Source organism: Empidonax traillii, unplaced genomic scaffold, assembly GCF_003031625.1.
Source record: "Empidonax traillii isolate 1590-97213 ecotype Southwest subspecies unplaced genomic scaffold, ASM303162v1 scaffold128:size1411021, whole genome shotgun sequence".
Classification (NCBI taxonomy): domain Eukaryota; kingdom Metazoa; phylum Chordata; class Aves; order Passeriformes; family Tyrannidae; genus Empidonax; species Empidonax traillii.
Genome location: NW_020955321.1, coordinates 124,570 through 152,519, shown reverse-complemented (window position 1 = coordinate 152,519; position 27,950 = coordinate 124,570). Strand labels below are relative to the sequence as shown.

Genomic DNA, 27,950 nt, shown 5'->3' with positions numbered 1-27,950 from the left:
AAGGATCATTACACAGGATATATAACTGCACAGCTCTACCATGCAAGGATATGGATAAAAACTGCAGACAGGAGCATGTTAAGCACTGAAATCCCAGTTTAAGACCAGGGCTCCATCAGGCTGCTGTGTTCTAAACAAACTTCCTCCAGATTTTACTTTAAAACACAGATTTATTTACTTTGTTCTCCAGGTCTGACTCCATGGCAACCAGGAATCAGTTGTCAACCCCAGAAAAATTCCATGCTTAATTAATGCACAATAAAACTAACACTTGTGCATCTTGGTGCTGATACACGAAATATGGGAACACCTCCCAGGATAAAATAATCTGGGGTTTGCACCAGGGAAGAACTCTGAAATTTCAGAGTTCAGGTGCCAGAGAAAACCTGGTTTATTGCCAAAAGTGACTCCAGAGAAATGGCATCTTGTTTCTCAGGAGATCCCCACGTGTGCGTACTCAGCCACATCTGCTTCAGTTTAAGAGCAAGAGCTGTCAGTGCCCCTTTTCACTCCCAGCAAACACCTTTGGGCCAAGGTGGAAGAGAGCAAATGAACCAGATTCGAATTCTTGTGGCCCATTAACAGAAATATTTATTGTGTTCCATTCAGTTGTACAAATTTGTTTTCTCACTTAATCTTCATTATCTCTGATGATATGGGAGAAACAAATAATCCCACCTGACTCTATAAAATGACTTTGTAGAGTGAATAGCAAGGAAAAAAATACTTATTCACTTATAAATGAGCACATTTAATGTGGATATTTTTTTTTTTTATAATAAACATGCCATTTCCATAATCACTCCTCAGAGTTAAACCACATGGTGAAAACATTTCTAATTGTTGGGAAATCTCTGCAGAATCCAATGAATTCTAAATACCTTTAATTACTTAAATCTGCAACTCTGCCAAGGGATTTGTGAAGGGAGAAGAAAAAAAACGGAAGAGTTTTTGTGGACTAGGTCAGATAATAGTCACTCCTATTGGCACTCCTCCAGTAGATCTTTAGTAAACTACTCCCAGAGTCATGCACGTTAATGCTGTAAGTATACGGCCAAACAAAGAGGTCACTTAGTAAAATAAACCTGTATTGGCTTCATACAGTTATTCTCATAATATACAAAATTTATTTGCAATTAGACAAAGACAACTCTTACTGGCAAGTGAATTTACCTTCTAAAATGACAAGAATTAACAGACCTACAAAACTAAAACTGAGTAAGGAGTGCTTCTCTGTGTCTCTCTGAATCAGTTCAGAACAGAGGGAGTGGTTCCTGAGTACCTTTCTTAGCGTCAGTCCCGGAGCCTGCGGTGGTGCTTGGGCGAAGTTCAGAGCTGCTCTGAGGTGTTACGTTGGCTTTGGGATTGTTGGCTTTTCCTTTCCTGTCGTTCTTTGAAGTGTCATTTGGTACATCAGCTATGTCACTCTGAAAGAAACGTTGACATCGTAGTGAATTAATTGTTCTTTTACCTGTATTGTAAAGGTTGGGTGCTGGGAAATTTCTGAACTTGCTTACTTTAAGCATAATAAAATCACAGTGTAATTTCAAACAATAAAATTTCTAACTACACTAAAGTGTTTGTAACCTACTTAAAATAGCTACCTACTGAAATACAGCTCTGTTCTTAGTCCTTAAAATTTCTGCTTCTAAGGGATGTGTTAGTGTGATCCATGAAAATCAGCCAGTGAGTGGTATTTCAGTACAGGACAACTAACACCAGTTAATGTATTTCAGAGCTGGACAAAGTGCCTTGTATTTGAAAATGAGAAATAATGTAACATGCCTCGACTGGGGAAGGACCAGCTTACTTTAAAAAAGGAACACAGCACAAATAGAAATGGGCTTTTTGTCACTGAGGGACTTACAGTTTCGATACCCATAGCTCTCATTTGGTCTGCTCTTTTTTCTGTGATAGACAAAAATTTCTTTGGATCTGATAAAGCATCCACAATATCTGGAAGGAAAAAAGAAACAAAAACAACTTTTTATGATCTTCAGAGGCATTTGGAAGCTAATCTTTTACAAATGCCTTATTCTAGCCCTGTTTTCCAGATGCAGCGATCAGTGTGCAAGCACAGGTTTCCAGGATGACAAAGGCACGTGAATCTTTACCTGCATATTGAATAATCCCTTTCCATGCTTAACTTCAACAGTCAAAACAACAACAAAACAAGTGAAAATATTAAATCCATTAAAAGCTTTGGGAAGAAACTTGCTGTCCTTCTTGAGCAAAGTAGGGGCTGGACTATATCACCTCCCTTCCAGCTTAAGTTGTTCTGTGAAATGTTCCTCTGAAGTCACTGGAAGCATTTCTCAAGCGAAAAAACAGAGACAGGTCTCCCATTCCAACAAAAGTTGTATAAAATACTTAGCACTACCCTTGACTGCTCTGTTTCTACACACAAATAGGTCCTCTCCAGTAACTGCTGCGACCTAATGATGTCTTCTCAAATTTATTTCACATAAACAAAACCTACATAGAGTTTATTTTTAGCCACAACAAAGGCCTTGTAGCTCAGCACCGACTGTTTCTCCTTTCCCTAACTTACTACTCGTGTCTTTTTGCCCTTGCCATGCACTCCTCAAGGAAAATCCAGGACTACCCTGCCAGCACGATGCGTCATCTGAAAATGGAACCCGATTGTCACGAGCTTCTAGGTAAAAATGACTAACGTGTTTGGGAGAGGGACCTTTGTCAATTGTATTACGAACTGTGCAAGCACATCACCAAAGGTTTAGCACTTCTGCACGGGGGATGTGACTCATCACTGCCTCTCACATTGTCATCTGTCCTCTGCTTACGCTTTCCCTTCTCCCCAGTGAGGTAAGGTGGGGGTGGGGAACGGCGTTTTGTTGTGTAGAAGAAGGGCAATTAAATGTAAAGCTACAAAAATCACTGCAGGAGCACATTACAGAGGACTTTAACCACTAACCTAAGCTGCCTTACTTACGTACAGGTTTCTATTACAGAAGCTTCTCTTTGGAGAATTCTACTTCATTTACATCAATCTGTGCCACCGCTGTGTTTTACTGGGAACGGAGCAGCTGATGCAAACAAACCACAAGAAATCACTAAGCTCTATGAAAAAAAAAAAAATCCATCTTCTAAAGCCCACAATGTATCGCCCGTTCTACTTATTATTCGGGGCATGTTTTTAAATCTTACTCATACAGGTTAAAAAAGAACAAAGAAATGAAAAAGAATGTAGGCAGCTCCTGAATCGAGCTCTGCCTTCCCACAGGTTTGCTAAAACAACCATGGAGATCCTAATGATAGCTCATAAAACAATGAGAAGTTCACTGCAGATGATAAGTAATTAAAAACCACATGCCAACAGAATACTAATGATTCCACCTGAGTGTCAAAAGTTATTTCCCAGTTGTTCATCATGCTGCTGTTCTACATCAACGAGAAAATGATGTGAGACACATCAAACATATCTTGGAGGGAGAGGAGAACTCATAACTGAACTCATTTAGTTCCTGTTAAGATGGAGTCTGTTTTTCCCTCTGCTGACAGTAAACCATGACCACCAGTTCTCTCATTCTAGTAGCATTTTACCATAACAAAACTCTTAGTTAGGGGGAGCAAAATGCTTTTTTACCTCTTCCAAATAAACCACCTATAGAAATGCTGATGGTGTAGCAGATCAGCAAATGCTGAACTGCACACGATTTGCAAATGGTAAACTGGTGTTCAATTCTCTTTGAAAACAATGTCTTTCACTTCTAAATTTGTAGAAAAGTTTAAAAAATAAAATTTAAAAAAAAAAATATTTTCCCCCTGTGTGACCAGCACAGTCAGAAGCTTAAGACACATCAAACTCAGTGCTAAGTTTAAATTCTATTCTTAGAAAAAGTCTGGTATCATAAAACATCAATCCCAAATCAGAAGCATGTCCTTAGTTTAGCAAATATTTTAACTGAGTCATTTTCTGTCAAAAGCTTCAGCTCAGAGAAAAAAATTAAAGCTCACACTTAAACGTGTCCCTTAGACTGATGGTTCAATTACCCTCAAGAATCTCAAATTTAAGCAAAGCTTACACTTCTCTTGAGACAAAGCCCCTGAAGTTAAATCCTGTCAATGGAAGGTGTTACATAAAGGCATGGCAGTGCTGCAAGACCTGAGGCAAAACTCCAGCTGACCTGCCAGAAACTGGGATGGCACATGGGAATAACACAAATGCTTCTGTAACTTCTTCCACAAAATATTGTGACTGAGGTGTCAGCCTGTTTATTTTTTAAACTATGGATCAACACCAGCAAACACAGAGTTGGAGATGTACTAATGGTTTATGACCATGGTCCTGCCAACCTGATCATGAAAATGGCTCACGTTAAAAATAACTTTCTTGAAAATCCCAAAAATAATTAAACCACGCTAAAAACATGTAAAGTTGGGAGGGAAAAACGCAGAAGGGTTTTGGATGTGAAATTGTTTCATTTTTAACAATGTGACAATAATCTCAAGAATACAGAAGTGCCTTTGTTTGAAAAAGACATGTCTAGATTCCACAGGAATTTTCTTATGCAGATATTTATGTCAGATAACATGTAATAAAAAAGTAAATTAAAAGAAGAATCTTCCTAAACTGTCGACAAAATCATATTAAGCTAACTAGCATTAGCTTATTTTCCACAAAATTTTGTCATTTAGCAGATACACGTCATTATCATTAACACTTGGTCAGAAAGGGGATTTTTTTAACTCAATATGCAGAGTTTCCAAGGAGTTAAAATACTGAGTGTTTCCAATCCTCCAGCATTGTATGTCTGCTGCCATCTGGCACACTGACACCACAGTACTTCAGTGCTTCCACACCAACACTGCAGAGCTACAGCACATGAGAAACAGGTTTATCTCACCTCCAAAACCATCAGGCACGTATGTTTTAAGCACAATGTTGCAGAAAACCGTTGGGAGAGAGAGTGGCTTGTTGCCCTCGTTCCGAAGGGAAATGTGTCTGTAACCTGCTTGCAGCCCATCCAGAGGCAGGATCCTCTGACCAATCAACTTATTGTTGTCATCATACACTGCTATTCTCAGGACAGCAAGATCAGGGAGAATAACCTGGAAAGCCACAAAATGGAGACATTTAATGACCTGGATCCTCCCCGCCTCCCACGTGTGAACCATTCGCTTTGTATGCCAGACACAGACTATCATCACTGTAAGATCAGGTCATTCCCTGCAAATCCCACACTTCAAAATCAATCTTTCCCAGAAAAGCTTTTTTTCCCCACCCCAAGTATTGTGCAGATTTCAGAATATATAAATCCTGTGGCTCACAATTACACCAGCTAAATATTTTGAAGGATTTCCTACTCCTTCCCTACCTGCTGCTATTCACCAACGCTGATGGGGCAAAAGTAAACTATGTCTCCTGTCTTTCCCCCGACATTTTCATTTTCAGTCTCAGATGGCACAAAATATGCTTTTTGTCTCTGAACCCACCTGAACAATTCATGGATATCCTGCTCTACTGGATTACAACTTAGCACTCCCAGCACAGGTTACCCACCAGCGCTCGTCCTGTCCTCTCCCTCACACAACAGAGGGACAACACAGAACCCAGGTTAGAATGACTGAGGCCTTAACTTCAGTTAAAATAAAAACAAGAAAACATGACAGAAGAACAATCAAACAGTACCTGAGAGCAACTGTGTAGGATTAAACATCAGTTTGAGGAGAGCAGTGTAACCCAGAACAGTGTAACAGTGTAACCCCCAAAGGGTAGGTAAGGTCTCTCCTCTACAGGCCACAGATCAGCACTTCTTTCATTACATGGCAGCCTCTGAGACGGATTTGACAGGGAGCAGAAGTGGGGACTGAGTTTATCACTCCCTCTCCATTGATTTGTTCTGTGGTATCCTGCTGGGCTATTCCCCCCTCATGACATTTTAGCACTGTGCATCCCACGCCTTCATCACCTCCAACTGGAGGAACTGGTCCTGCTGTGTTTATGCCACTCACCTGTCATCAGTTTATGTCGATTACAAGGCTAAGATATGATACAAGGGCCAGAGATGAAAAAAAATAATCTCTTTGCTGACTTTTAGTTCAAGAGAAGGTATGACCACAGCAAAGCAGAGCAGAAAGTCTGGAAAGTGTTGGCATCAGCCTCTGTACTCGTGTGAGGACACACAGGTACCCCACCTTTCAGACAGAAGCTGTGTGTGCCCTGGAATTTATGGCCCTTTTGATGGAAGAAATCAGAAAGCAGCAGATGCTGCCATATGGCCAGCAGGCCATGGGCAGCATGATTGCCTGTCATTGTACCTCAGCATCTTCCCTGGGCCTCCCCGTGCACTGAGAAAAGCACTTGGAGTCACATCCATTCCAGAATATACCTGAGCTCAGGAAAAACTCTTGCATCAACTGCATTTCTATTAAAAACTGGTTATACTCTTAAGAAAGCAGATTAAGTGTGTAATATGCCCAAGTGTGAAGTGTTATCACCACTTGGCAAAGCCTGAATTTTGGAATAAAAGTCTGCACTTTGAAATAGAAGAGCAACGATGCTGGATGACACCAAAACAGGTGTAAGCAAAACAGTTGTTATCAAAGACAGCGCTGCTAACACATGAAATCTGGATGAAATTCTAGTTGACAGGGGAAAAAAAAGTATGTATACAGTATATATAAAGACTGAGAGATAAAAACTGAATATGGACAAATGATCTCTCTCTTTAAAAAAAATGTTGTTTTAATTTTTTTACCGAAAAAAAAGAAAGAAAAAAAAAGAAAGAAAAAGATGCACATGGACTACTGTACTGCATACCTTGGACACAGGCATGGTCCCAGAGGAGGTGGGAAGAGGAACCAAAGGGGAGGAAAAAGTCAAATGGAAACAGAAACAACAACAACAAAATCATGTGACAGCTACAGAGATTATCCATTAGAAACATAAAACAAAGCAAAACTAAAAAAAGAAGCAACCTAAATCACAAATAACCTCTTGAAACTTATTTCAGCTTACATTGTTTACTGTAGTAAACAGGGGGCCCTCCAAACCCTTTCTCATGGGAGCAGCACTCACTCCTGTGCTCAGGAGAGCAAGGAGGCTCATGCAAAACCACAAGCTGTGCTTTCCAAAGCTCCTACCTTTCGAAACACAAACGACTCCTCGTTGTAAACAGGGTTCAGACCATTGTTCATCACCATCCGTGTCCGGAATTCCTTACGTATCGTGTCCGTGGGCAGGCCGTACATGTCCACTTCCACGTACGTACCAATTTTTTTGTCTGATAAGAACTGACCAGATATTACCTGCGACATGATAGCAGAGCAGTAAGGAAGAGCAATACAAGGTAAGAATATTGGAAATTCTGGTGTTTTTTTTTACTGAGAGCAGTCTGGAAAATGCTTTATGCAGAACAGATGTGTTTATTTCCTCCTATGAACATGGTGTATGTAGTGCTAAAATTGTGATCGCTGTTGTGATCAGACCTTAAATATATCCTTAATTTGAAGTGACTGTGCTATGGTGTTACCAGTTGCAAGCCAGTCATCCCAATTACCTGATGTCTCACCGATGTAGTCACTATATTAATGAAAAACACTGAATGAAACAACCAGATCGGGCACTGCTGTTCCACAGCTTTAAACCTGCTGTTGGGAAGCACTTTGTTCTATTTCATGTCTTGACTACAAAGAGGTGAAAGGAAACTATTGCTCTGCTTTCACTTGGGCAAAGGTTTTAAACTAATCACGTGTCAGTCTGACTCCATATTATGTCTGGAAAGTGCAGGATGCTGAAAAAGCAAACAAACAAAAAACCCAGACGACTCCTCTGTATTGTTATGTATATGAAGATTTGTTGCAGCTTCACTCTGAGCCAAGATTAATCTAGTCACAGCAGGTGATCACTCCAGGGAAAATTTTTATTCCATCAAGATGATATATTACTTAAAAACACAGCTAATGTTTTCATTAGTACAATCAAGGAGGGAAGGAAAAAAAAAAAAAAAAAACAAAACACGATTTCACAGACCTAAGCTCATTTCAAATCCTTCTGCTTTCATGATCTAACATTCTTCCAGGGAACACTCTGGATAATAAATATGAAAATTTATGCAGCTGAGGGTTATCATTACTGGTTTTTGGTCCACTCAACTCCTTACTGACAGAATTTATATGGAATTTTGTACTGGTTTTAGTCACACAAGAAAAGTAACTGACAAAACAGGTGATATAAAAACTATCTCTAGTGATACTTAGAACTTATGTTCTCACCACCAGATCCCATTTCCTTCTTGGAGGGACTGTACCGTCATTACCATTAAAAAACCTCAACATTAATAAAACATTTTTGTTCTTCTGGAAGGGCAAATGAAACTTAGTTAAATGTCTAGAATGCACCAGGAACGCTTGGTCAGTTTGAAATTTAAATGCAGCACATAAAAAGGGATGACTGAAAGCTGAAGTTTAGCAGCACAAAAGGTATTTGAGCAAAAAAATTAAAGTGTTGAGTCACAAAAAAGGTTTTGCAACTGTCAGTGTTCTTCCAAAATACACTACCTAACCATGCTTTAGGACTAAAAACAGATATTTCATGGACTTTTGTACTCACAGATGATTTCAAAGTAAGGACCTTCATCACAGGAACCATTTTTCTCTACTTATTTTGAAAATATCCTGTCCAGGTGTGCCCATGCCCCTCCTTGCTCTGCAGTGACAAGTGGTGGTGCACGATTTCAGACCGGACTCAGAAATGAACTTCACTCATTTACCCACTTGTGTGGGCTGATGCATTTCAAAAAGACCATGAAGGGTGTTAGAACATGATAATGAGTAATAACAAATCATTTCCAGTTCTATCCTGCTCCACTCAGATGAAGTAAACATCTTAGCCAGAAATCAAAAAAAAAAAAAAGAAATCATTTGATGAAATCTTCACAACTCAAACACACTTTCTGTAGGTATTTTATTTCTGCTGACTTTTAAATGTGATTTGGGTGTAATGACATTTATCTGGTGCTGTCTTACCTGTACAGAACATGTTGCAGCAATTACACCATCTACAGGAGTTTCAGAGAACGGGTCAAACGTTCGATCTGGTCGTCGCATGAAATCTGGTTTAAGGAGATACCTTTTTTCAAGAAAAAAAGGAGAAAATTATTCCTGTGCAGAAATTAAAACTGTATTAAATACAAATGAAATGGATGTTCTATCTTTAAACAATGAACTGTCCTGCAGCACCGGAAAATACAGATTGCCATTCCAGCTGCAAGTGTGAGGAAGTAAAAGGAAGTATTATGCTTGTCTAGAACACAAATATATGTTAATCCTCATTTTGAATTACCAGCTACTGAGAGATGAAAGTAGCCCTGGATTTCAAGAGAAAAATAAATGTAATGTGATCAAGGACATTTCAAAACAACTGAATAATACATTTTAAAAATATAGCAAGTCACCATATAATAAAATGTAGTTACTCTCATTTGTTTTAATTCTCTGGAAAAATACAGAGGGCTTTTTCAATTTTATTTTTCTAAATGAAGAAGCTCCTCAGAGTCAAGACTCCTACAATAAATTTCAGCTTGAAGCTGATTTTTTTCACCGTGGCTATGAAACCTTGGGGGGAAACAACTGATAATGTCAGCGCTGACAGATTGTTAATTATAGTGGCACGAAAGGTACTACCACAATAACACTTACAATCTGTCCCTGAGGACTGTGCACTGGATCAACATATCAATGAAGCCAATATGTGCTCTGGTGAATCAGAGCCCAAGGATTCTGACATCAAAATGAACCAGCAGCTGATCACAGCAATGCTGTTCCTCACATTACAGAGGTGCTTTCAGTGGTGGAAGAAAATGTTTAACTAAAGGAATCTTGCTAATTCTGTTACCCCGACAGACAAAGCTGCTAGAGGATTAATTTTTATCCACCTCTAATCTCTCTAGTGAATCACTGGTACACAATGTTGTGAAGGCCTAGACACAACTCAGAAATAATTAAAAAATGCTGGAAAAGTTCCAGTGGAAAGAATGTCAATGTTTTCTCCCATTTTTTCGTAACATGGTTTCTGTTTAGAAAAATAATACTCATTTTTCTTACATCATAAATGTATTTAATAACATTTTATGAATTTAAAGTAGGAAGCTATCAGAAGCATCCTTTATTTCTGCTTGCAGGCTGCTGAAATAAGAAGTGGTGAAGGTAGAGTGGGCTCAATCTTGTTTCACCAGCATGAAAACTGTAAATCTGAGAAAAAAAGAAGTACATACAGAAGGAAACAAAAGTTTTTATTTTCATTGCCCTGCATCCTTTCTGTGACTGAAACACTACCACATTTATAATGCATATCAAAATATTACCATGCATTACCATTATAATATCAAAAGACTGATGTAAGAATCCAGGAATTTAGCTGATAATTTTCCCTGTCCTTCAGAAGAATTTGGCCAAAGTAAAGGTGCTCTTTTACTAGGACTGGGAGTCAAACAAGAAAGAACCAACTCTGCAGTAAAAAAGCTTTGGTTTTCTATTATTTGTGTTATTCTGATTGAAATGACAGAGACTGCACCTTAAGAGCCTCCACCTGGAGAGCTCACAGCTGTGCTAAAGGCAAGGAGTGGCCAAGCCCTTTGTGTCCATTCTGCAGGTGAAGGATTTTAAATCTACATCTACTCAGACTTCCTTTCTGAATAAGATTTGCAGCAGTACAAAGAGTAGTTTCTTCCTAGGACGAGTTTGCAGATTTTAATGTGTTTCTGGATTGTCATTTCCTGTAATTCATCAATCCCCTCCTTTCTCCTGATGTTAATGATCAGTCTATCCTATTAAGGTATAAACTCAATGTTTTAAAAAAAAAAATAATCTATCAGCATCACTTGAGCATCTTTTGTCATGCAAAGGTCGTGAGCAAGAACTTGGAGAGATGAAACACTTTTTCACACTCCAACTACAGTACACAGATTAAAAAGATGTTCCCTTTGTACTGTGACTCAACCTGTCCAAGTAAATTTGGCAGTTCTGTGAACTGTGCAATGCATCTCCATTCTGAGGCATATCTTCAAAAAAAAAAAAAAAGGCTGAGAACAGAAGCTGGAGATGTATTTAAATAAGTGTGTATGGTATTCACATTCATTTACACACAAAGCCTCTTCTATCTCATCTTAAAAAACTGGGCATAATTAAAAAGCATATTCATTAGAATACCTCCTTACCAGGGATAATTCCCTCTGAATTCTTCTAATGTCTACTCTCCACCCAGCATCCCATTTTTCTTTTGTAACACATAATTAACAGTGACAAAATTTTATTAAAGCCTCATTAAAGGATTCTGATCCACAGTGACAACAGTTTGAATCATATCACTCACCCGCACGATCCATTGTACTCAAATTTCCCTTGATTCAACTGCATTGCTAAATCTGCCAAGAGACAAAGAAATTACTACCTTTCCTGGTGAATAATGCAGACCACGATCACCCCTTTCTAGAAAACAAGACTGACTGTCCAGAATAATGAGTTAAAAAGAAAATTTAAATTTAATGCATAAAATTCACACATCTAAGAAATAAAAGGAAAGCAATAGCAAAAACTTGAGATTTCTTTACAGTAGGAACAGCTTTATCAACCCCACTAAGTCTGTGATGTGCTAAAGAAACAGTTTGATTCCCTGAGATCAAAGAGGCAGAGAAGCAACAGACTCTGGTCATGTTACATTTGTGGGATGGGATTTCCATCATTTAACTTTCGGTATCTACAGCACAGCTGTCTCCATTTCTGCAGATCCCTTGGAATAACAGAGGGATACAGGAGCTTTAACAGTGCAATTAACCTCAGTCTAAGGCAGAATGTAACACATACTAGACAAGACATCCTTCAAGTATGTATTTCTTCATAATGACCACAGGCAACTACCTCTGATGAAGCTCTCTGTATCCTGGTGTTTTAAAGAAGGTGAGACGAATATCAAACTGGTTTTCCATGGGCTTAATTCAGTCAAATACCACAAAAACAAACCACAGAGACCCCAGCAGCATTGCTTAGTTTCAACGTTTAAATGATGAGCTTTGGCCAATGCGTTATTATGGCACTCGTATATAGTATATAAAAATACACAGTAAACATGTAATCACCTCCCTCTCATCCAACCCTCTCCAGAACTTTGTAAAAATAAAATGTTTCCCTGCAGGTTTCCAATTACACTGGAATAGAGTATCACTGTTTAGCCATAACACAGGTATTCTCTTGCCCAGCAGACTCTGCTTTCAAAAGGGAACAAAATCTTTTCTGTATGTACTGATATACAAAATACAAGATTCTCATATGCTTATATCACTTATTACTCACTTTACTGGGCAGCTATAACTTATTTCCTCAATTATTCTTCAGCTTGACAGCCTAACTGGATGACAGAGGATGAATACAGGAGAGTTGCTTACTTCCACTTCTACAATTACTACTCTTATTTTGCAGTATAAATGGGCAGGGAGTGACATGCAGAGGCAGTGCTGGGAGCAGAGTGGGATCTGCATATCTGCTACAACCTCTGCATTATGTGGAGTGGGGTACTCTATAAGCAGTGTATTCCAGTAGAGCCTTCTCCTGCTTCCTCAGCTAGTGGAATCAGGGCACAGCTTTGCAGGACACACCTCAGGGTATGATCATTTGGAGTGTCTGCAGCAGCAAAGACACCATTCAGGGAGGGGGGAAGCCAGCACAAAAGCAATGCCACAGCTAGAAAAAGGAAATGGGAGAACTGGTCTGTTACAGGTATGACTGAAGACATTCCTAGATACATCAAAAAACTAATCAAAACAACAAAAAAGGCTACCCTCACAGTTAACTCACACCTTCACTGATCAGGAACAGTACATCTCCTCTCAGATTACCCTGTGGAGAGGCATTTACATTCCCTGGCATCGCTCTCTCAGCTGGGATCTCAGACCCCATCCTCTGATGCTGAGCACATGACAATTAATGCTTCACAATGGCCAGTCTAGAAATGCATTTGTCACACAGTCATTACTTTTTACCATCTCAATCTGCACACTCCATCTCTGCTTTGCAGGCACGCACCCAACTGTGCCCAAGCTGTGTTTTGTGAAAGCAGTGATTTTTCCTGTAATTAATACTACTTATTAATAAAACCATTTCTATAAGGAGCTGCAGCACTCTATTATTTTTCTACAAAAGGGGGCTGAATCTTCCTCCTGTGTACGGCTTTTTTTATTGCCCCTTGTCTCACGCTGCCGGAATTCCACTCCGCTGTGTTCTTTAGCCATATGTCTGCTTCCTCAAAAAAATGCCAGAAGCAAACCCACGGCATCTGTTTGCGAGTTCCTGCCCAAGCCATTCTTTAGGATTGAGGTTCACTGGTCGTTGCTCCCTACCTGGGGTCTGATAGTTCAGTGAGACCATCTGGCAGCCAGCGTTCCAGAAAATTTGAGGCATGTAATTACTGGAATCCACTCGGCCTCCCTTTGGGTATATCCGACTCATTTGTCGTTTGTTGTAACTGTAGAATTCATCAAGGAAAATGAAATAAAAGCATTGTAGAAATGTATAGCCATATCCTGGGATCTTCAATATTTCCTGTATTAATCTTACTATTTCTCCTTCTGTGAGCTGCTTTCCCCTTTCCTTTACACTAAATCTAGAAAGGTACTCTGGTTTATCTGCAGCAGGGGCAGATTAGTGGGGAGGAGGTGAAAGGATACTTCACAAACTCAATGGCATGAGTCTTCAAATACCCTAGTCCGACTGATTCATTGAAAGAGGACATATTGTGGTGAATATTACGTTCTAGGAAGGAAAAACAAGACATTTTAAAACACTTCTGTAATGACAAATCAACATTCAAAATCATGCACTATACATAATAGCAGGATACAGTAGAGTCTGGTCTCTTTCCCCGTTATCTGTTACTCATAGAATCAAATTATACTGGTGAGAAATTTCATGGTTTTCTGACTTGTTTTTTTCTTTCCCTTCCTGGGAAATCAACAAAACTTTCCTTTTTTGTTTAGGACAAAATTGTTATTCAGAGCCTGTGCTGTGCGGCTAGATAAGGTAAAGCAACATGATAAATGGCCTGGTGTGCAATATCAGCTGAGTGCTGACCACTATGACAATCATGCTCACCTTACTGTAGGGAAAGATGAACTAAAAAAAAAAAGGCATTTTAGTTGGAAAGGCCTATAGAATAGAATCAACCGCAACAGCTCCATATTCTCCCAGTAATTTAGTGACTCCGTGTGGATAAGCAATGGAATAACATGCCAACTTTACATTCAAGGCAACAGATCTACAAACATACTGATGGTGGTCGTTAAACTATCAAATATGCCTGGATTTCTAAACTCAGGAGAATGTAGAGATTAAAAAACTACCTAGGGATAAGCAAACACTTGTATTTCATTCAACCCTTTATGTTACCTTCTGCTACATCGAAACCTTGAAATTTTACAGGTTGAGCATAGTTGACCATTGTTGATAAATATGGATGTATATTGGTTGTGGCACCTACATATTTGTAAGATGCCATCCACGCTTGTTCATCTTCAACAGTTACTAAACCCTGGAAACACATCAAAAAGAACAGTCACTATTTTGTGTGTGCAAACCCGGTTGTTGGAACTTTCAAACGCGGCACAAAATTACACCCAAATCTGCAGAAACTCAAAGAAAGGGCAAATTAATACGAGAAAAGTGGAAATTTAATGTCGCAGATTAAGACTTGTTTTCTTACTGACACGTGCACCAAAGACTCTCAGTGTTACAGGACACATGCAAGAGGACTGATGATAGAAAAGCTCCTAAGCAGCAGGTAAGTATTACATGAAGTTAGTAGGGGAACACTGGGATAAAAGATAAATATTACAATGGACTGAACAACGTTGGGAGAGAATGATCTATCTTTGCCAAATAAATTTCCCAAACTGTGATTTAATATACATTTGTTGACTGCACCTAGGGTGGTGTAATGCTTACTTGGCACTCAGTAGAACTTCCTCGACATCGGAACATAAATAGGTTTAACTACTGATCTTTACTAACAGGAGACCAAAATGTAGGGATCACAACCTTCACTGCACAAACAAACATCACAAGACCAACAAGAGACACAGTACCCAGTTCATACTCCTATTCACCTAATAAAAATGTGAGCCCATCATTCACAAAAAGATGCACTTTATTTACTAAACAGAACTTCAAAAGTTTTCTACAAGTATCTCATCTGCCAGAAACCCGCAACAGGAAGCACTTCTTATTTGGATCTACCTGTCCAACATTTTCCTTTCCTTAAGCCAGTTTAAACACATTCTTTTCACTGAAATTAGGGAAAAGAAAGATCCCTGTCAATCTAAGCAAACTCCTACACACAGTTTTGGTTATTCTCCTACCAGTGAACCAGTTACCAAAAAATCTAACTTACTGTAGGCTGACAGTGAACTTCTGCTAGGAAGTACTAAGTACAGTCAAAAATCCTTGCAGTACAGCTTTTTTGTTTTCAGATTGCAGCTCATGTTTGTCAGAAAGTTCTCCTTCCCTGTTTTATCAGGAAATAATCAGTAAGAGAAAGCCCTGCAAAGCCCTTACTCACTAGAGAATAATGCAGTTCACAGAACCTACACTACTGCAACTCATTTACTCAGTGAGATGGGAGAGTAAAGGACATGTAAAACCACTTGCCAGTATTATGGGTCTGTACCTCCACCTGTCACACAGTGCAGACACATTTCAAAGAATGAAAACCATGTGAAGTGGAACCGTTTGTGCCCTGATATAGGATGATTATAGCCATGAGCAACATAATTTACTGAGTGCATAGAATAGCTGAGTCAGCAGAATGAGTCCAGGTACACATTGTTGTATGTGCATTTTAGACTGAATTAAACTTCCAGTGGCCCATGAAATCAAACTGACACCATATTTTAATGCTGATCACCAGGGCTCAATCCAACTGCTTTTCAGGAATGGTGCACATTGAGGGTTCACAGATCTGTTCCCTAAAGGTACATCCCTTTAGAAGCAGAAAATAGGCATATTTTTTTGTTACTAGATTAATATTTATTAATAGAGTTTAGGTCAAATTCAGGCCAAAGGTTTTCAGTGAAACTAGTCCTTTTTTCAGTGTCCTAATTTCTGAAAGGCAAGTAACTCAGGAAGAAGTGACCACCCGTCTTGTAAAAACCAGGGTTCTCCAATATGCCTCCCGTTGACTGCTCAGAACCACTGATCATATTTGACTATCCTGATCCATCAACACCTCCACCTAAATGAGCTCCAGGGAAAAGGAAGTCCAAGGGATTGTGATGCCTTAGTGCCCTGGCAGTGGGATCACAGCTGAATGGCTGCATTACTGACACACTAGATCAATGTTCCAAGACAATCTACAGGTCATTGATTTTATCTTATTTGCCTGCAGACCCATAATTTTTAGAGTAAATGGGCTGTACTCTGCAGTGTTCAACTTTAAAACTAGGAATTAAGAAAGGAGTAAGGATAGAATTTTCCTTAAAATCTACAGGAACAAAGGAATGGTTACAACAGCACACGAGCCTTGTAGGGGATAGAGAAAACAATAGGGGAAAGTTGATCTCCCTGTTATCTACACTCCACCATCCCTCAAGAAAAGAAGCAGAACCCACTTAGAAAACAACACAGACTGAAACAAAGTGTGGTTAGGAATAGGAGCAGTTTTAATGAGAAAAGAGGAGGAGGAGGAGGACAGTGGAAGGAGGTGGGAAGTGTCTTACAGAAGGGATTCCTGGGAGAAGATAAATGCACAAGTCCCCAGGGAAAGCAAAAGGAAGAAAAAGAGAGAGGAAAACAAAGTGCAGTCAGGGTAAGGGCAGAGGAAAAAAAAAGAAGCAGGGATGATACATCTCAACACCCTTCAAAGAACTGGTTTCCCCGTACATGACATTTGAGACTGAGATCAGACACTTCTAAGCAGGCAAAAGTCATGCACTTCTGTCTGTTCCCAAATTTTCTGACAGCCCTAAGCCCAGTATAAAAGTACAGTAGAAGAAATCCTAGGGGACAAAAGGAGGTAGAGTCACTTTCAAAAATACTGTGTAGGTGCAGTAAAACTGAGTGTAAAATTGTTAAACCATAAGAATGCATGGTAAGTAATATGCATGTTATATAGAAAGCAATAAAATAAACTACATAACCTATGTGTCACCTTTTTATTGTTTTCTTGCTCAGAATCTTCAACAGCCTAAGGGAAAAAAAATATATATACATTACCCAAAGAGAAAGCAATAAGAAACACTCACAGTAAGGAAAAAAATCCTCAAAAGGTTAATTAACTTAGCAAAAAGCATATCGTTTTCCACATCTTCCTGTGTGGCTCATCTGTTCAGTGAACTTGCAAAAATTTGTAGTCTCTTTGAAATTTGGGCACACGAGATATGAAATTCAACAGCGGGCTAACAGTGGGAACAGGATGAAGGATGCCAGTCAGTTAAACCCAAACCAGAGCTCCCATCAGATGTTGGGGACAGGAAGTTTTGGAGAAGAATGAAAGAATAACACACCCAGACCACACAAAAGATCATCCAGTCTGGAGATGTAAACTGCCAGGCTCTGAAAACTTAAGGCTGCTGCAAACCATGCTTGAAATGTCCCCGTTTGGAAAAGGCCTCTCTGCTGCCTGTCTTCAGTTACAAGCTACCACTACTGAGAAACTTTGACAGATAAATGTTGTCTTGGCACTGGATGTAAATTCCTAAAGAATAAAGTTCAAGCCACTGATCAGCAAAGAAGCAGAGAAGTTTTGAGGACATGCTGAGGATGAGTGACTAATCTGGAAACAAAAAACTAATCCTCAAAACAACAACAAAAACCCCGCAACCAAAACCCAAATCCTGAAACACTCAGGTAGTCAAGGACCAGCTGACTTGGTAAGTGAAACTGCCCTAAAGCAAAGAAGGTAAATGATGCTTCAGTGGAAGGATTCACAGAAGTCCTGAAGAAGCAAAGATGTAGGTAGACCTGAAGAGATACACAGAAGGCAGGCCTGATGTCTCTGACACTGCTGGAGATGTGCTGCCAAGGGCAATCTGCACTAGGAGAGATTATCCACACCTACATTTCTGTCTGGAGTAAGATCCAAAGGTAGCCAGGTAGGAGAGAAGTGGCCAAAATACCTAAATGACAGAGGAGCATCATCTGGTAAGGTACCTTAGCACTCACATGTGGGGTTTTTTTTTTCTGTAGCAAGCAGCAATAATACTTCCAGTGCCAGAGCAAGCTTAGATTTTAATTCCAACATTCTGCATCTAATGACTATCACATAATATTGGTTACTGAGCAGAGACTGATAAACTGTACTAAATCAGGTTTAAGTGGAATAAAGGGAACTCTTCCCCTGCCTATCAGCTGTCTTATATAGCCCCACCACCCCACAGGGGAATGATTGCCTGATTCTGCCTTCACTGCTGTAAGTAGAAGGGAAAGTCTACCCTAAGGAACAATAAAAAAATGACACAGGGAAACCCTGCCATGAAGACACAGAACGCAGCCCTGTGAAGCAAAATATCAGAGGCAGGAGCAGGAAACTTCTTGCTGCCTTTAACTGGCATTTTTGATCAGATCCCCCACTTGTACACTGCTTCCCTACATGCTGATCCTGTTTCCTCAATGAATATTCTACCTGAACAAGCAAGGAGTATTTTGGGCTACAAAACTGTGTGCTCTCATGAACCTAAAGGTTAAGGGCATCTGGTAAAGATCTCCGGTGTGAATCTTCTGACAACAAGTGCTGCGATGCTTCCACAAAACAAGAGTGCCTTTTACAACTGCCTCCATGGGAAGTTTTTCTAAAAGATATATCTAAGAAGCAATCCCACCTTTTTGACACTGATGGCGACAGCTTCTTTTTGACTGTAATCATCGACAGTAAGGTCACTTCCAAATTTGTACTCGGGGTGAGCTTCTTCTTCCTGGTCAGCTGCATGGAAAAGAAAAATGATCAGTGGGGAAAAAAAACCAAAACAAACACAGCAACTGCTGGTTTTGTGCCAGACATGCAACAAATGACAGTCGAACACACAGGTCTGGTTTTGGCATTTTTTAAACACGGGAATACAATACAGGGTATTAGATTTCCAAGTGCTATTTAACTGTTTGCAAGTGCAGTAAAGGACAGCTAAGGTCTAAGATCCTTAGAGCTTCGACATGGCAAGAGAAAATGTATTTACTGCATTTTTGAAGTAATCAGGAATTTGCTTAGAAAAAGCATAAAAATAAAAAGGCAATAGCCTTGGGGAAATAACAAGATATGATGACAGAGTTCTTTGAATACAGATAAAAGAAAGTAGTGTCTGGGCTTCTAGTGTGCGTTGTTACAGTCTCCTTGTGTGCCCCTACTCTAGGGAATCATTTTCATTTGCTTTTAAGGTGTTTTTCCAATAGAATCTAGAGTACTCAAAGAAGCTAAAAAAGTAAAGTAACAGAAAAAAAAAAATTATCTAATATATGAGAGTTAGGCTAAAGCTGGGGCATTCACTATGACATGGACCAAAGTACCTTGGTTCAGACACTTGCAGACAATGCATGATTTACTTCCTCTGAAAGTGCACTGTTTTTAAACAGAAAAGGTGGATCATACCCTAAGTATGACTATTTTTCTGTGCTGGTCATAAATACATTCCGTATCATTGGCTCAGAGCAAGACATTTCCACTGAAGATACCTGAAGCTTGGCACAAAAAATCCTATCCCTCAAAAGCAAAATGCAATAATCCAACCTGATGTTGACACAAGAATTAAACACAGTGCCAAAACCTGTTTCCAAAGCAAAGAGCACACAGCTTCCCAGTCTCTCTCTCATACACACAAAGGGAAAATCTGACTTGGTTGGCGCTCCAATCTGACTTCTGAAAAATAAGGGGAAGTTAAAATTACCACTAGTACCACCAGCTAAGCTCATGATCCTACCACAGAGCCAGGAGCAGCTGTGGAATGAGATGGGAAGGCTGGAGGTCTGTACAAACAGTCCTGCACTGAGCCCAGACTGACTGCTGCTGGCACAGACTGCAGGCACGTGGGTAAAGTGCATCCTAACTGCCCATGCCACCCCACTGATTTACCACAGGCAACGTCTGAGAGCCCTTCTCCATGAAATCCTCACCGCTTTCTATCTCTTCTTCGTTATCATCTTCTAGGATATTGGGAGCAGCAGTTTCCCCAGCCTCCATCATCTTTTTCAGGGCATCAAGCTGTTCTGTTAATAAGATAAATAAAATTAAATTAGTCATGGCATGAACAGTTTGTAGCACAGAGAAGTACAAGAGAACAATCACAAATGGTTCTCCGATCCCGAGAGCTACTTTCATTTAATGAGTTCTCTAAGTTCTCAGTTAGCAATAAAATTTCACAGGGTAAAGAGCATCAATAAACATACACTGTTGTTAGACCTGAAAAGGGGTCAGTAAGAGTCGTATCCAAAGCTTCCTGAAGTTAAGAAATATAATTTCACAGGATCACAGAATCAATTATGTTGCAAAAGACCTCTGAGATGGAGTCCAACCGATGACCAAACACCACCATGGTAACTAGACCAGGGCACCAAGTGCCATGTCCAGTCTTTCCTTAAACACCTCCAGGGACAGTGACTCCACCCTGGGCAGTCCAATCCAATGTCTAGTCTCCCTTTCTGTAGAGAAATTCCTTCTAAATTTCCACAGACTTCAAAGATCTTTGGAGCAAGCATATTACTTCTTCAAAGAATAAACAGACAGCTGTCTCTTCGGGGCTTGATCCATGCAAATGGAGGCAAACTGCTTGGATTTTCATTGTATCCCCCTGTGCATTTCAGTTAGACAGGATGAAATGTCACACCATGTATGACTGAAGCCAGTGCAAGGTCTGCATGCTTATCTTGGAATGGAGAAGGACTGAGGTTTATCATTACAGCCATACTGGAAACTAATACAGCAGCATTATTATTACTGAAAGAAGATAAATATCAGAACTGGCAACAACAGCAAGAAGAGCAATTTGAAATTCCATTTAATTTCACGCTTATCCTGGAAAAACACAGCAATGCAAACATACCAGTGTAGGCAGAATTTACAAGAGATTCTATCTGTGCTATATTTTAGCTCAGCCAGCAGTCTGATAAAAGTCCCAGGATTACATTCCCAGGTCTATCTATGCTTTTGCTGCATGCTGATATCAAGGCCCAGACTCTGGCACTCGTATGAAACACAAGGGCAAACAAAATGTCATTTACATAGAATTCATATTCTTCCAACACTAAAGTACAAGTAATTTGGAAACTTTAGTAACAAAGTCTTTTACAGCAAGCTGGACTTTTGTTTATTTAATATTTGACAGGCTTTACTTACTTTTTTCTACTTCAGGTTTCAGCCTTTTATTCTTTATGAGAATCTTTCTTTTGAGGTCATTAGGAGATGGTAAGGCTTTACCTGGATCAAGCTGTAAAACAATTAAAAGAAAAGGTTTAACAACAGCTATTTGGCCTGCCTCTATCACTATTTGGGATTTTGACTGTAGGACAGAAATAGTAAGGGGCAGTCAACAAGCAGTGCCACCTCAGGCACAACCCCAGAAGGAAGTGTGACTGTAGTTATAGGGTCTCCTCTGCTTCTTCCCTATCCCATGGGAAAGCTGTGCTCAGGTAAATGCTGCTGGTCTCCAGCCTGTGCCACCCTCAGCTGCACTGGTCAGAACATTTTCCCCTCTCTCCTGCCTAGCAGGGGGCATGGATGTGACCTGCAACTCCTCATCAGAGCACTCCCTACTGTCCCTCCCTCCCTTGGTTCATACCCAGTTCGAGTCACAGTTTAGCCCGTTATTATTTGATCTGTAAGTCACCTTTTATGGTCCCTTTAGGATGTAATAATGGAAATGAGGGAGCCCACACACACTTACAGAGGGGAAAAGGACTGGCACTGGTGACTGGAAAACTACCCAGTCCTTAGCCAGGGAATGAGGACAAGTTTTGCCAGTATGGTCACAGGGTCACATCTTCGTGAAAGGTAAGGGGCAAGTTTTGCATACACAAGGAAGTTCTGCTAAGAGCTTTGTTCCAGGTTGAGAAAGAAGAAAATATATTATTGAGAAAAAAGTACAAAATCCTCTAATTGAAGCTCTCTCACAGTGCTGAGGTTAAGGAATAGAGATTTCTGTAAAGTAATTAGCAACCTCTCCACCTCGGGCTTCCTAAAAATACTATGCAGGGGGTTGCTGGTATAATGGACTGGGGTTTTCAGTGAACCAGAAATGATCCAGGAGGAGAAGGTATTTCCAGGACTAGTAAAAATTCTCAAAAGAATTATTTAGATATTTTTATCTTCAATTCCAAATCTGAGTTACACAGAAGCAGCACTCTAGATGAAGAAACAGAAGAGCAAACCACCACAACTTGAAATCAAATAAAAGCAGCAGAGGTGAGAAATAACAACCCAGCAAAAAAAACCCAAATCAACCCAACTCCAGGAGAATGGGTGCAAACCTCCTTGCAGAAGGGTCATGATTCTCCACACCCACCAGGCAAGCTCAGGTAGGGGGTTTTCGGTACGTTGGATGAAGAGAAAACACGTTTATTCTTGAGAACGCTGGGGCTGTAATTCCACTAGATGTCAGTGCTGCAGAGCTCCTGGAAGCTCCACGGGCTTCCAGGATGCCAGTCTGCATCCCCAAGCAAGGGCACAGTTGGATGCCCACTTGGACAAATATTTGCTTTTACTTAAAACCCAAATCTGCTCCAGCACGTGCCACGTCTCTCTAAGTCTGCCCTCCTCAGTCGACCAGCCGAGGTTACCAGAGCCCAAGCACTCCTCAAGGGTACGTTCCAGGCTCCTCCTGCCACCTCTGCAACATTTGCTTTGTGAGCAGCTGGGGACTGAATTCAGCCAAGAGGAGGAAAGGACACAAAATGCAGAAGGCTCAGGAGTGCTACAGAGCACAGGCAGCTGAGCCTAAATACTGGGCCCTGAGGTAGGAGCGTGGCAGCCTTTGGCCAGCTCTATTTTAGGCTTCCCTGAGAGCTGCTGGAAGCTGCTGCTTGTGAGGAACATGGCACTGTGCTACACACATTGCAGGGGAACACTGCAGGTTTTGTTCTCTGGGATGCCCTTTTTCAGGGCAACAACCCGATATTCACCAAGCCCCGTGTGTTGCTGCCCCTGCGACGTGCAAGGGAAGCCAAGAAAAGCACAGCTCTAGCAGTGCTGATGCCAGGAGCCCCCTCTGTCAGGGTCACACGGGCAGGAGCTGAAAGATAAGGCAGAGTCCTCTTTGCTGTGGCACTGAGGAGCATCTGCAGGTTTTGGGTGATCGCCGGCACATGGCAAGCTGGCTGTAAGGAGAGTAAGGAGGGTCTGGAGGAGGAGTTGCAAGCTCTGGGTAACAAGCTATTAGAAGTCTCAAATGTTGTGTTTGTGAAGGAGTGTCTGTTATTATCTCCTGCCACGCAGGAGAGTGAAGTGCATGCAGATTACAGTGCACTTGATAGTCCAAATGAGACTGCAGGAAACTCCTGGTGCTTAATTTAATTCTTAAGGCAGTAGTGGGGGCCACCCAGACTGCAGGACTTGATCTGGAGCATGAAACATGCAACGTGCAGCTGAAGAAAGAGGTTTCTTCAGCTGAGACCATGCAATTTATAATTAATTGGTTTTCATCAGTGACTGGCAGTTTCAGAGTCATGTATGACCTGCAAATGCAATGTGTGTGGTGTATTTTATATAGGTGCTGGTATTACGTCCCACATGAGGGGGATGGCTTTCCCCAGACTGCTCGTCAGAGCCCTGTACAGAAGAGATTAAACAAATCAGAGACAAGTTGGTACCAGAAAGCACAGACACCCAAAATCACTAGTCATTTCTGAAAGCACAGGACTGGTAGTGAACAGCACTACAGGTGACATGATCTCAGTTTATCATCCCTTTTAAATACAACCAATATAAAAAACCACCAGACTGGCAGGATATAACATACTGGATGTGTTTCTAGAGGCTGCTTCAACAGGAGATCTCCAAAAAGATCTTCACAGTATTTTGACATCTTGTATTGTTGGTATTTGCTGGAAAAGAGTGTGCTGGTTAATTTTTAAATATATAAAAAAAAATCACTATTATTCAGCACAATAGAATAATACTAAGTAACGTAGACATCCCAAATTATATACTGCCCACTATGTCTCCACTGAGAAGTATTACTTTACTGTATAATTATGCTGTCAATAAAAGTCTATTATCTGACAAAGATGAATTTTAAGACCAAAAAAGTAGAATAACTGAATCTCACTCAGCTAATGGAACATCCAAATATATTTCACAGCTTTATCACAGATAAAAATATTGCCATTATTAAGCTCTACGAAGATTGATTAGTATATTAGCAAGTGACATTCAGTATACCTGCAATAGCCTACAGAATTTTCAAGTACACTCAAATTACAGTATTTTAAACTAGATCATCTCTCTCAGACATTGTACAATTTAAAAATTAAAAACGGGCACTACATACCTGCAGTGATTTTCAAACGAAAGGATGACAGGGTACTCTGATGTAACAAATGCTGTTTCCTTAATGGCTTGAATTACATCCTAAAAAATGAAATGATAGGATTCAAATTAGAACAGGGGTGTGTGATGCAGGTCAGAAATGAGCCCTAAGATCTGGGGACAAGAACTGTGCCCATGCAATCTGTCAGTCTGTCCCACAGGATCTCATTGCTGAGGAGGGGAGGGTGCCCTGCACAGATTCTTGCCCATGGGTTCTCCTGGGGCTCACTGCCAGGTGTAGAGGTCAGGCACTCACCTTGAAAAGAATGTCTGTACACATTGCCTTTCCATGTGTTATTATTGGCTCCTGGTCTTCACCTTTGCCATCCCAACAGTCCAGCTCCACACACCTAGAAATCCAAGAAAAATGATGTCAGCTGCCTTAGTGTTTCATTCCAGGTGAGCTACTCGGAATACATGCTGAATACTGACGGTCAGAGCAGTAAGTTACAAAGCAGTTCTGGGCATCACACAATCCTTTCTAAGCTGTACACATGTAATTTAAGGCTCTTTCTATGACTCTGGATATTCTATCTTCCAGCACCTGTGGGTCTGTATTTACATGTGGACAATAAAGTCTCCAGCACTAGAACACTCTTCTGATTCTCAGGCTACTATGTCAAGACATTAAGCAGGATATCATAAACTGATTCTCATTTACAAATAACCTTCTTAATTATAAAGCAGAAAGCCCTCTGAAATCCTTCAGTTGTCATTTTGAGATCTGTTTCTTTTCTCACAAACTCCTTGTATCAATTTCTCCATCGCACTGCCTTTCAAGGTTTTTCACGAGAAAAATAAGAGTCTTAAATAAATATGCGTGTTTTCATTTACCACACTAACATATTTAATTATACATATTCAATTACACAATATATTACCACCAAGGTATATTATGTAGGTTTAAAGTATCAGATTCACAAATATTAAAGGCTGTTATCTCCTGCTTCCAACCTGCATCCAGCCAAAAGCACTTGTCTGTACATCTCCACTGAAGACTTGCCACCAAACTGCCTGCCTGTTAAATAGGTATTGTGAGAGGAACTGATGAAATAATGAGCCAAAGGATGGTCCATTTCTTGATACAATTCCAAACGGTCTAAGAAAACCGGGGCGTTTTCATCTGACATCAAGTATCTGCAAAACCCATCACTGGATATGACACCTAGAAGGAAGAAGAAGGTGTGGTAAATTACTCCCACATATTTAGAGTGGATAGGAATCAAACTCTGTCACCGAGCAGGAATCCTAGCCCAAAAGCTGTGTTTACACAGGTTTCTGCAAGCAGACAGAAGCTCTCCCACCACTCCAAGCTGCCCCTGGTGTAAAGTGTGCCCTTGCATTGCCAGATAACAAAAGTAAAAAATCAGGTGCCCATCAGCTCAATACCTGGGGTCCTGCAATGGTTAGTCCTGCCCTCACTGTGCTACATCACTGCTAATCAGCCTGTAGAGTATGGAGAGACTGCTCTCCACTGGCAAAGACATGTAGATGTGTACCTGAAAACATCTGCACAGGTTCATTTGCAAAACATCAGGAAAATCCAAGATACCTTCGAGTTTACTGTTTGAAATACATGTTTATACCTTCATAAATGAAAAGCAATCCATTTCTACAAGGAACACCTAGTAATTTAGATTAGATAGAACAATCCATAACATCTTTCTCTTACTTCTCTGCTGTTCTGTGCTTCAATCAAGTATTAAAAAATATAAGTCAAGGGATAGTTTTTAATGAAGCCAAATAATCAGTGCAGCAGTATCAGTTTTGAGGGGGCCAAGAGTTTGAAAAATGATCTGGGGTAGGGAAGGAGGGATTACTCACAAAAAGCTGCTGCAGAGAAAGGTTATCTGGCACTAGTTTGGAGACTGCTTTCCCTGCAGTCATTTATGAACACTCAGCTATTGTCAAGGGACAGGATGCAGCAGCCCTATTTCTATTTCTTTTAAGACTACTTTTCTCTTATACAGAGAAATGGAGGGATCCAAGTTTTCATTCTACTCCTAAATTCTGAAAAAATCCTCTACTGGAGCTTATATTTTGTGTGCTTGGTGTCAGCCAGAGGTGAACTGTTCTGGGATGTCTTAGTCAAACCCTCTCAGCTGATTCTGAGTGTGGAAGAAGGGGGGAAAAAAAAGGGGGAGCAAAAGGGAATTTTCGACTTGAAGAATAGTTTTATTTTGTTATCACCAAGAACTTAAAAGCAGCAAATCTTAGATGACACATATTTCTAGTGCATCATCTTGTGGAAAAATGTCCCATCTGGCCAGGTGTTCTAGACAAGCTATAGTTGAGATTTCAGCAGCTGAACAGAGCTCTGTGTGGTCTGGGATAAAATCTGCACTGGTGAATATGATCCCTGGAGGAACACTGTGAGAGGACACTGCTGCTGTTCTCTTGCTGCTCTCCATAGCCCTACCCCTGCAGGAGGTTTACCACATCTATTAAAAACCTGTCAGAAAGAAAAATCAAAAAATGAAGCTAAATAAATAGCCAAGATTGAATTCTTTTCTAGTTTCATATTAATTTTCACCTTCATAAAACATGTTTTTGTATCTTCCACCCTAAAGAGCTGGCAGCTGTGTTTCCTCATTTTGGAAAAAGAGTAAAACACACTGGCACCAATAAGAATCCAAGATGAGTGTCCGTAAAAATTATAAATAAAAAAGGACAGAGTTGACTAAAATCAAGTAATTAATACTTGGAGTATTCTACTTCATGTAGAGAGGAAGAGAAGTAAGTTCATGAGTGTAAAATCCCCATAACATTTATAAATGGCTACTAGACAAGAGAAATAGCAGAAGAAGGCAGATGCGCATCCAAGGGTGCACATGGCAATTTTTCTTTGTTCTTTATTTTTACACAATATCTGTACAGCTTTGCAGTCTCTCTGAGACCTTGGCCATGGCCATGTTCAGGTTGCCTTGTTCTGTATTTACTCATTCCCAGCCTCTCACATTTTGCATCAGCATGGCAGCCTTTGTAGCCACACCGCAACCTGGATCAGGGAAATAGTCCTAAAAAACCAAAAAGCACTAATTTTGAGGGGGAGATGTTTTTCCTGACCTAGCTCACTGGGTGGCACACAAGTGCTCTGCCCCCACACCCCAAGAACTGCAAGCTCCCTTTTAACAGTGTGGATGCTTCAGAACAAATTCCCCAAACGCCTAAACCCAGTGAACACCGAACTCCCTCCCCCATTTACCTTTTCTCTTCAAGTCTTCATCTGGCTCATAAGTCTCAATTATCTGCATTGCTCTTTTTGTGTCATAAAAGGGAAATAAAATTTCATTGAGCCGAGGATCTCGTTGATGCTAAGGTTAGAAAACAACGGAATTCAGCAAAATAATATAGTGCATGGCTATCATCCAAGAGCATTTCATTACTGCAGATGAGAAAGAAAGAAGTGGCCATTTACAAAAAAAAAAAAAAAAAAAAA

The 27,950-nt window shown here is 40.3% G+C and overlaps 1 protein-coding gene across 6 annotated transcripts in view; it reads right to left on the bottom strand.

Moving 5' to 3' along the window:
- PLCB4 (phospholipase C beta 4) overlaps positions 1-27,950 on the bottom strand; it is a 177,875-nt gene that overhangs the window by 25,940 nt on the left and 123,985 nt on the right. For 4 of the 6 annotated variants that reach the window (XM_027883548.1, XM_027883552.1, XM_027883549.1 and 1 more), the window contains exons 12-29: positions 27,717-27,825; positions 25,466-25,676; positions 24,768-24,861; positions 24,474-24,553; positions 23,943-24,027; positions 21,326-21,416; positions 20,107-20,199; positions 18,825-18,925; positions 17,156-17,191; positions 14,401-14,542; positions 13,683-13,767; positions 13,356-13,480; positions 11,336-11,387; positions 8,992-9,094; positions 7,108-7,272; positions 4,869-5,073; positions 1,868-1,956; positions 1,283-1,427 (exon numbers count right to left, since the gene is read on the bottom strand). In XM_027883548.1, coding sequence (XP_027739349.1) covers positions 1,283-1,427; positions 1,868-1,956; positions 4,869-5,073; positions 7,108-7,272; positions 8,992-9,094; positions 11,336-11,387; positions 13,356-13,480; positions 13,683-13,767; positions 14,401-14,542; positions 17,156-17,191; positions 18,825-18,925; positions 20,107-20,199; positions 21,326-21,416; positions 23,943-24,027; positions 24,474-24,553; positions 24,768-24,861; positions 25,466-25,676; positions 27,717-27,825 — 2,011 coding nt within the window. The remainder of the gene's footprint in view (positions 1-1,282; positions 1,428-1,867; positions 1,957-4,868; positions 5,074-7,107; positions 7,273-8,991; positions 9,095-11,335; positions 11,388-13,355; positions 13,481-13,682; positions 13,768-14,400; positions 14,543-17,155; positions 17,192-18,824; positions 18,926-20,106; positions 20,200-21,325; positions 21,417-23,942; positions 24,028-24,473; positions 24,554-24,767; positions 24,862-25,465; positions 25,677-27,716; positions 27,826-27,950) is intronic. The other 2 variants (XM_027883551.1, XM_027883553.1) reach the window with 1 other exon arrangement.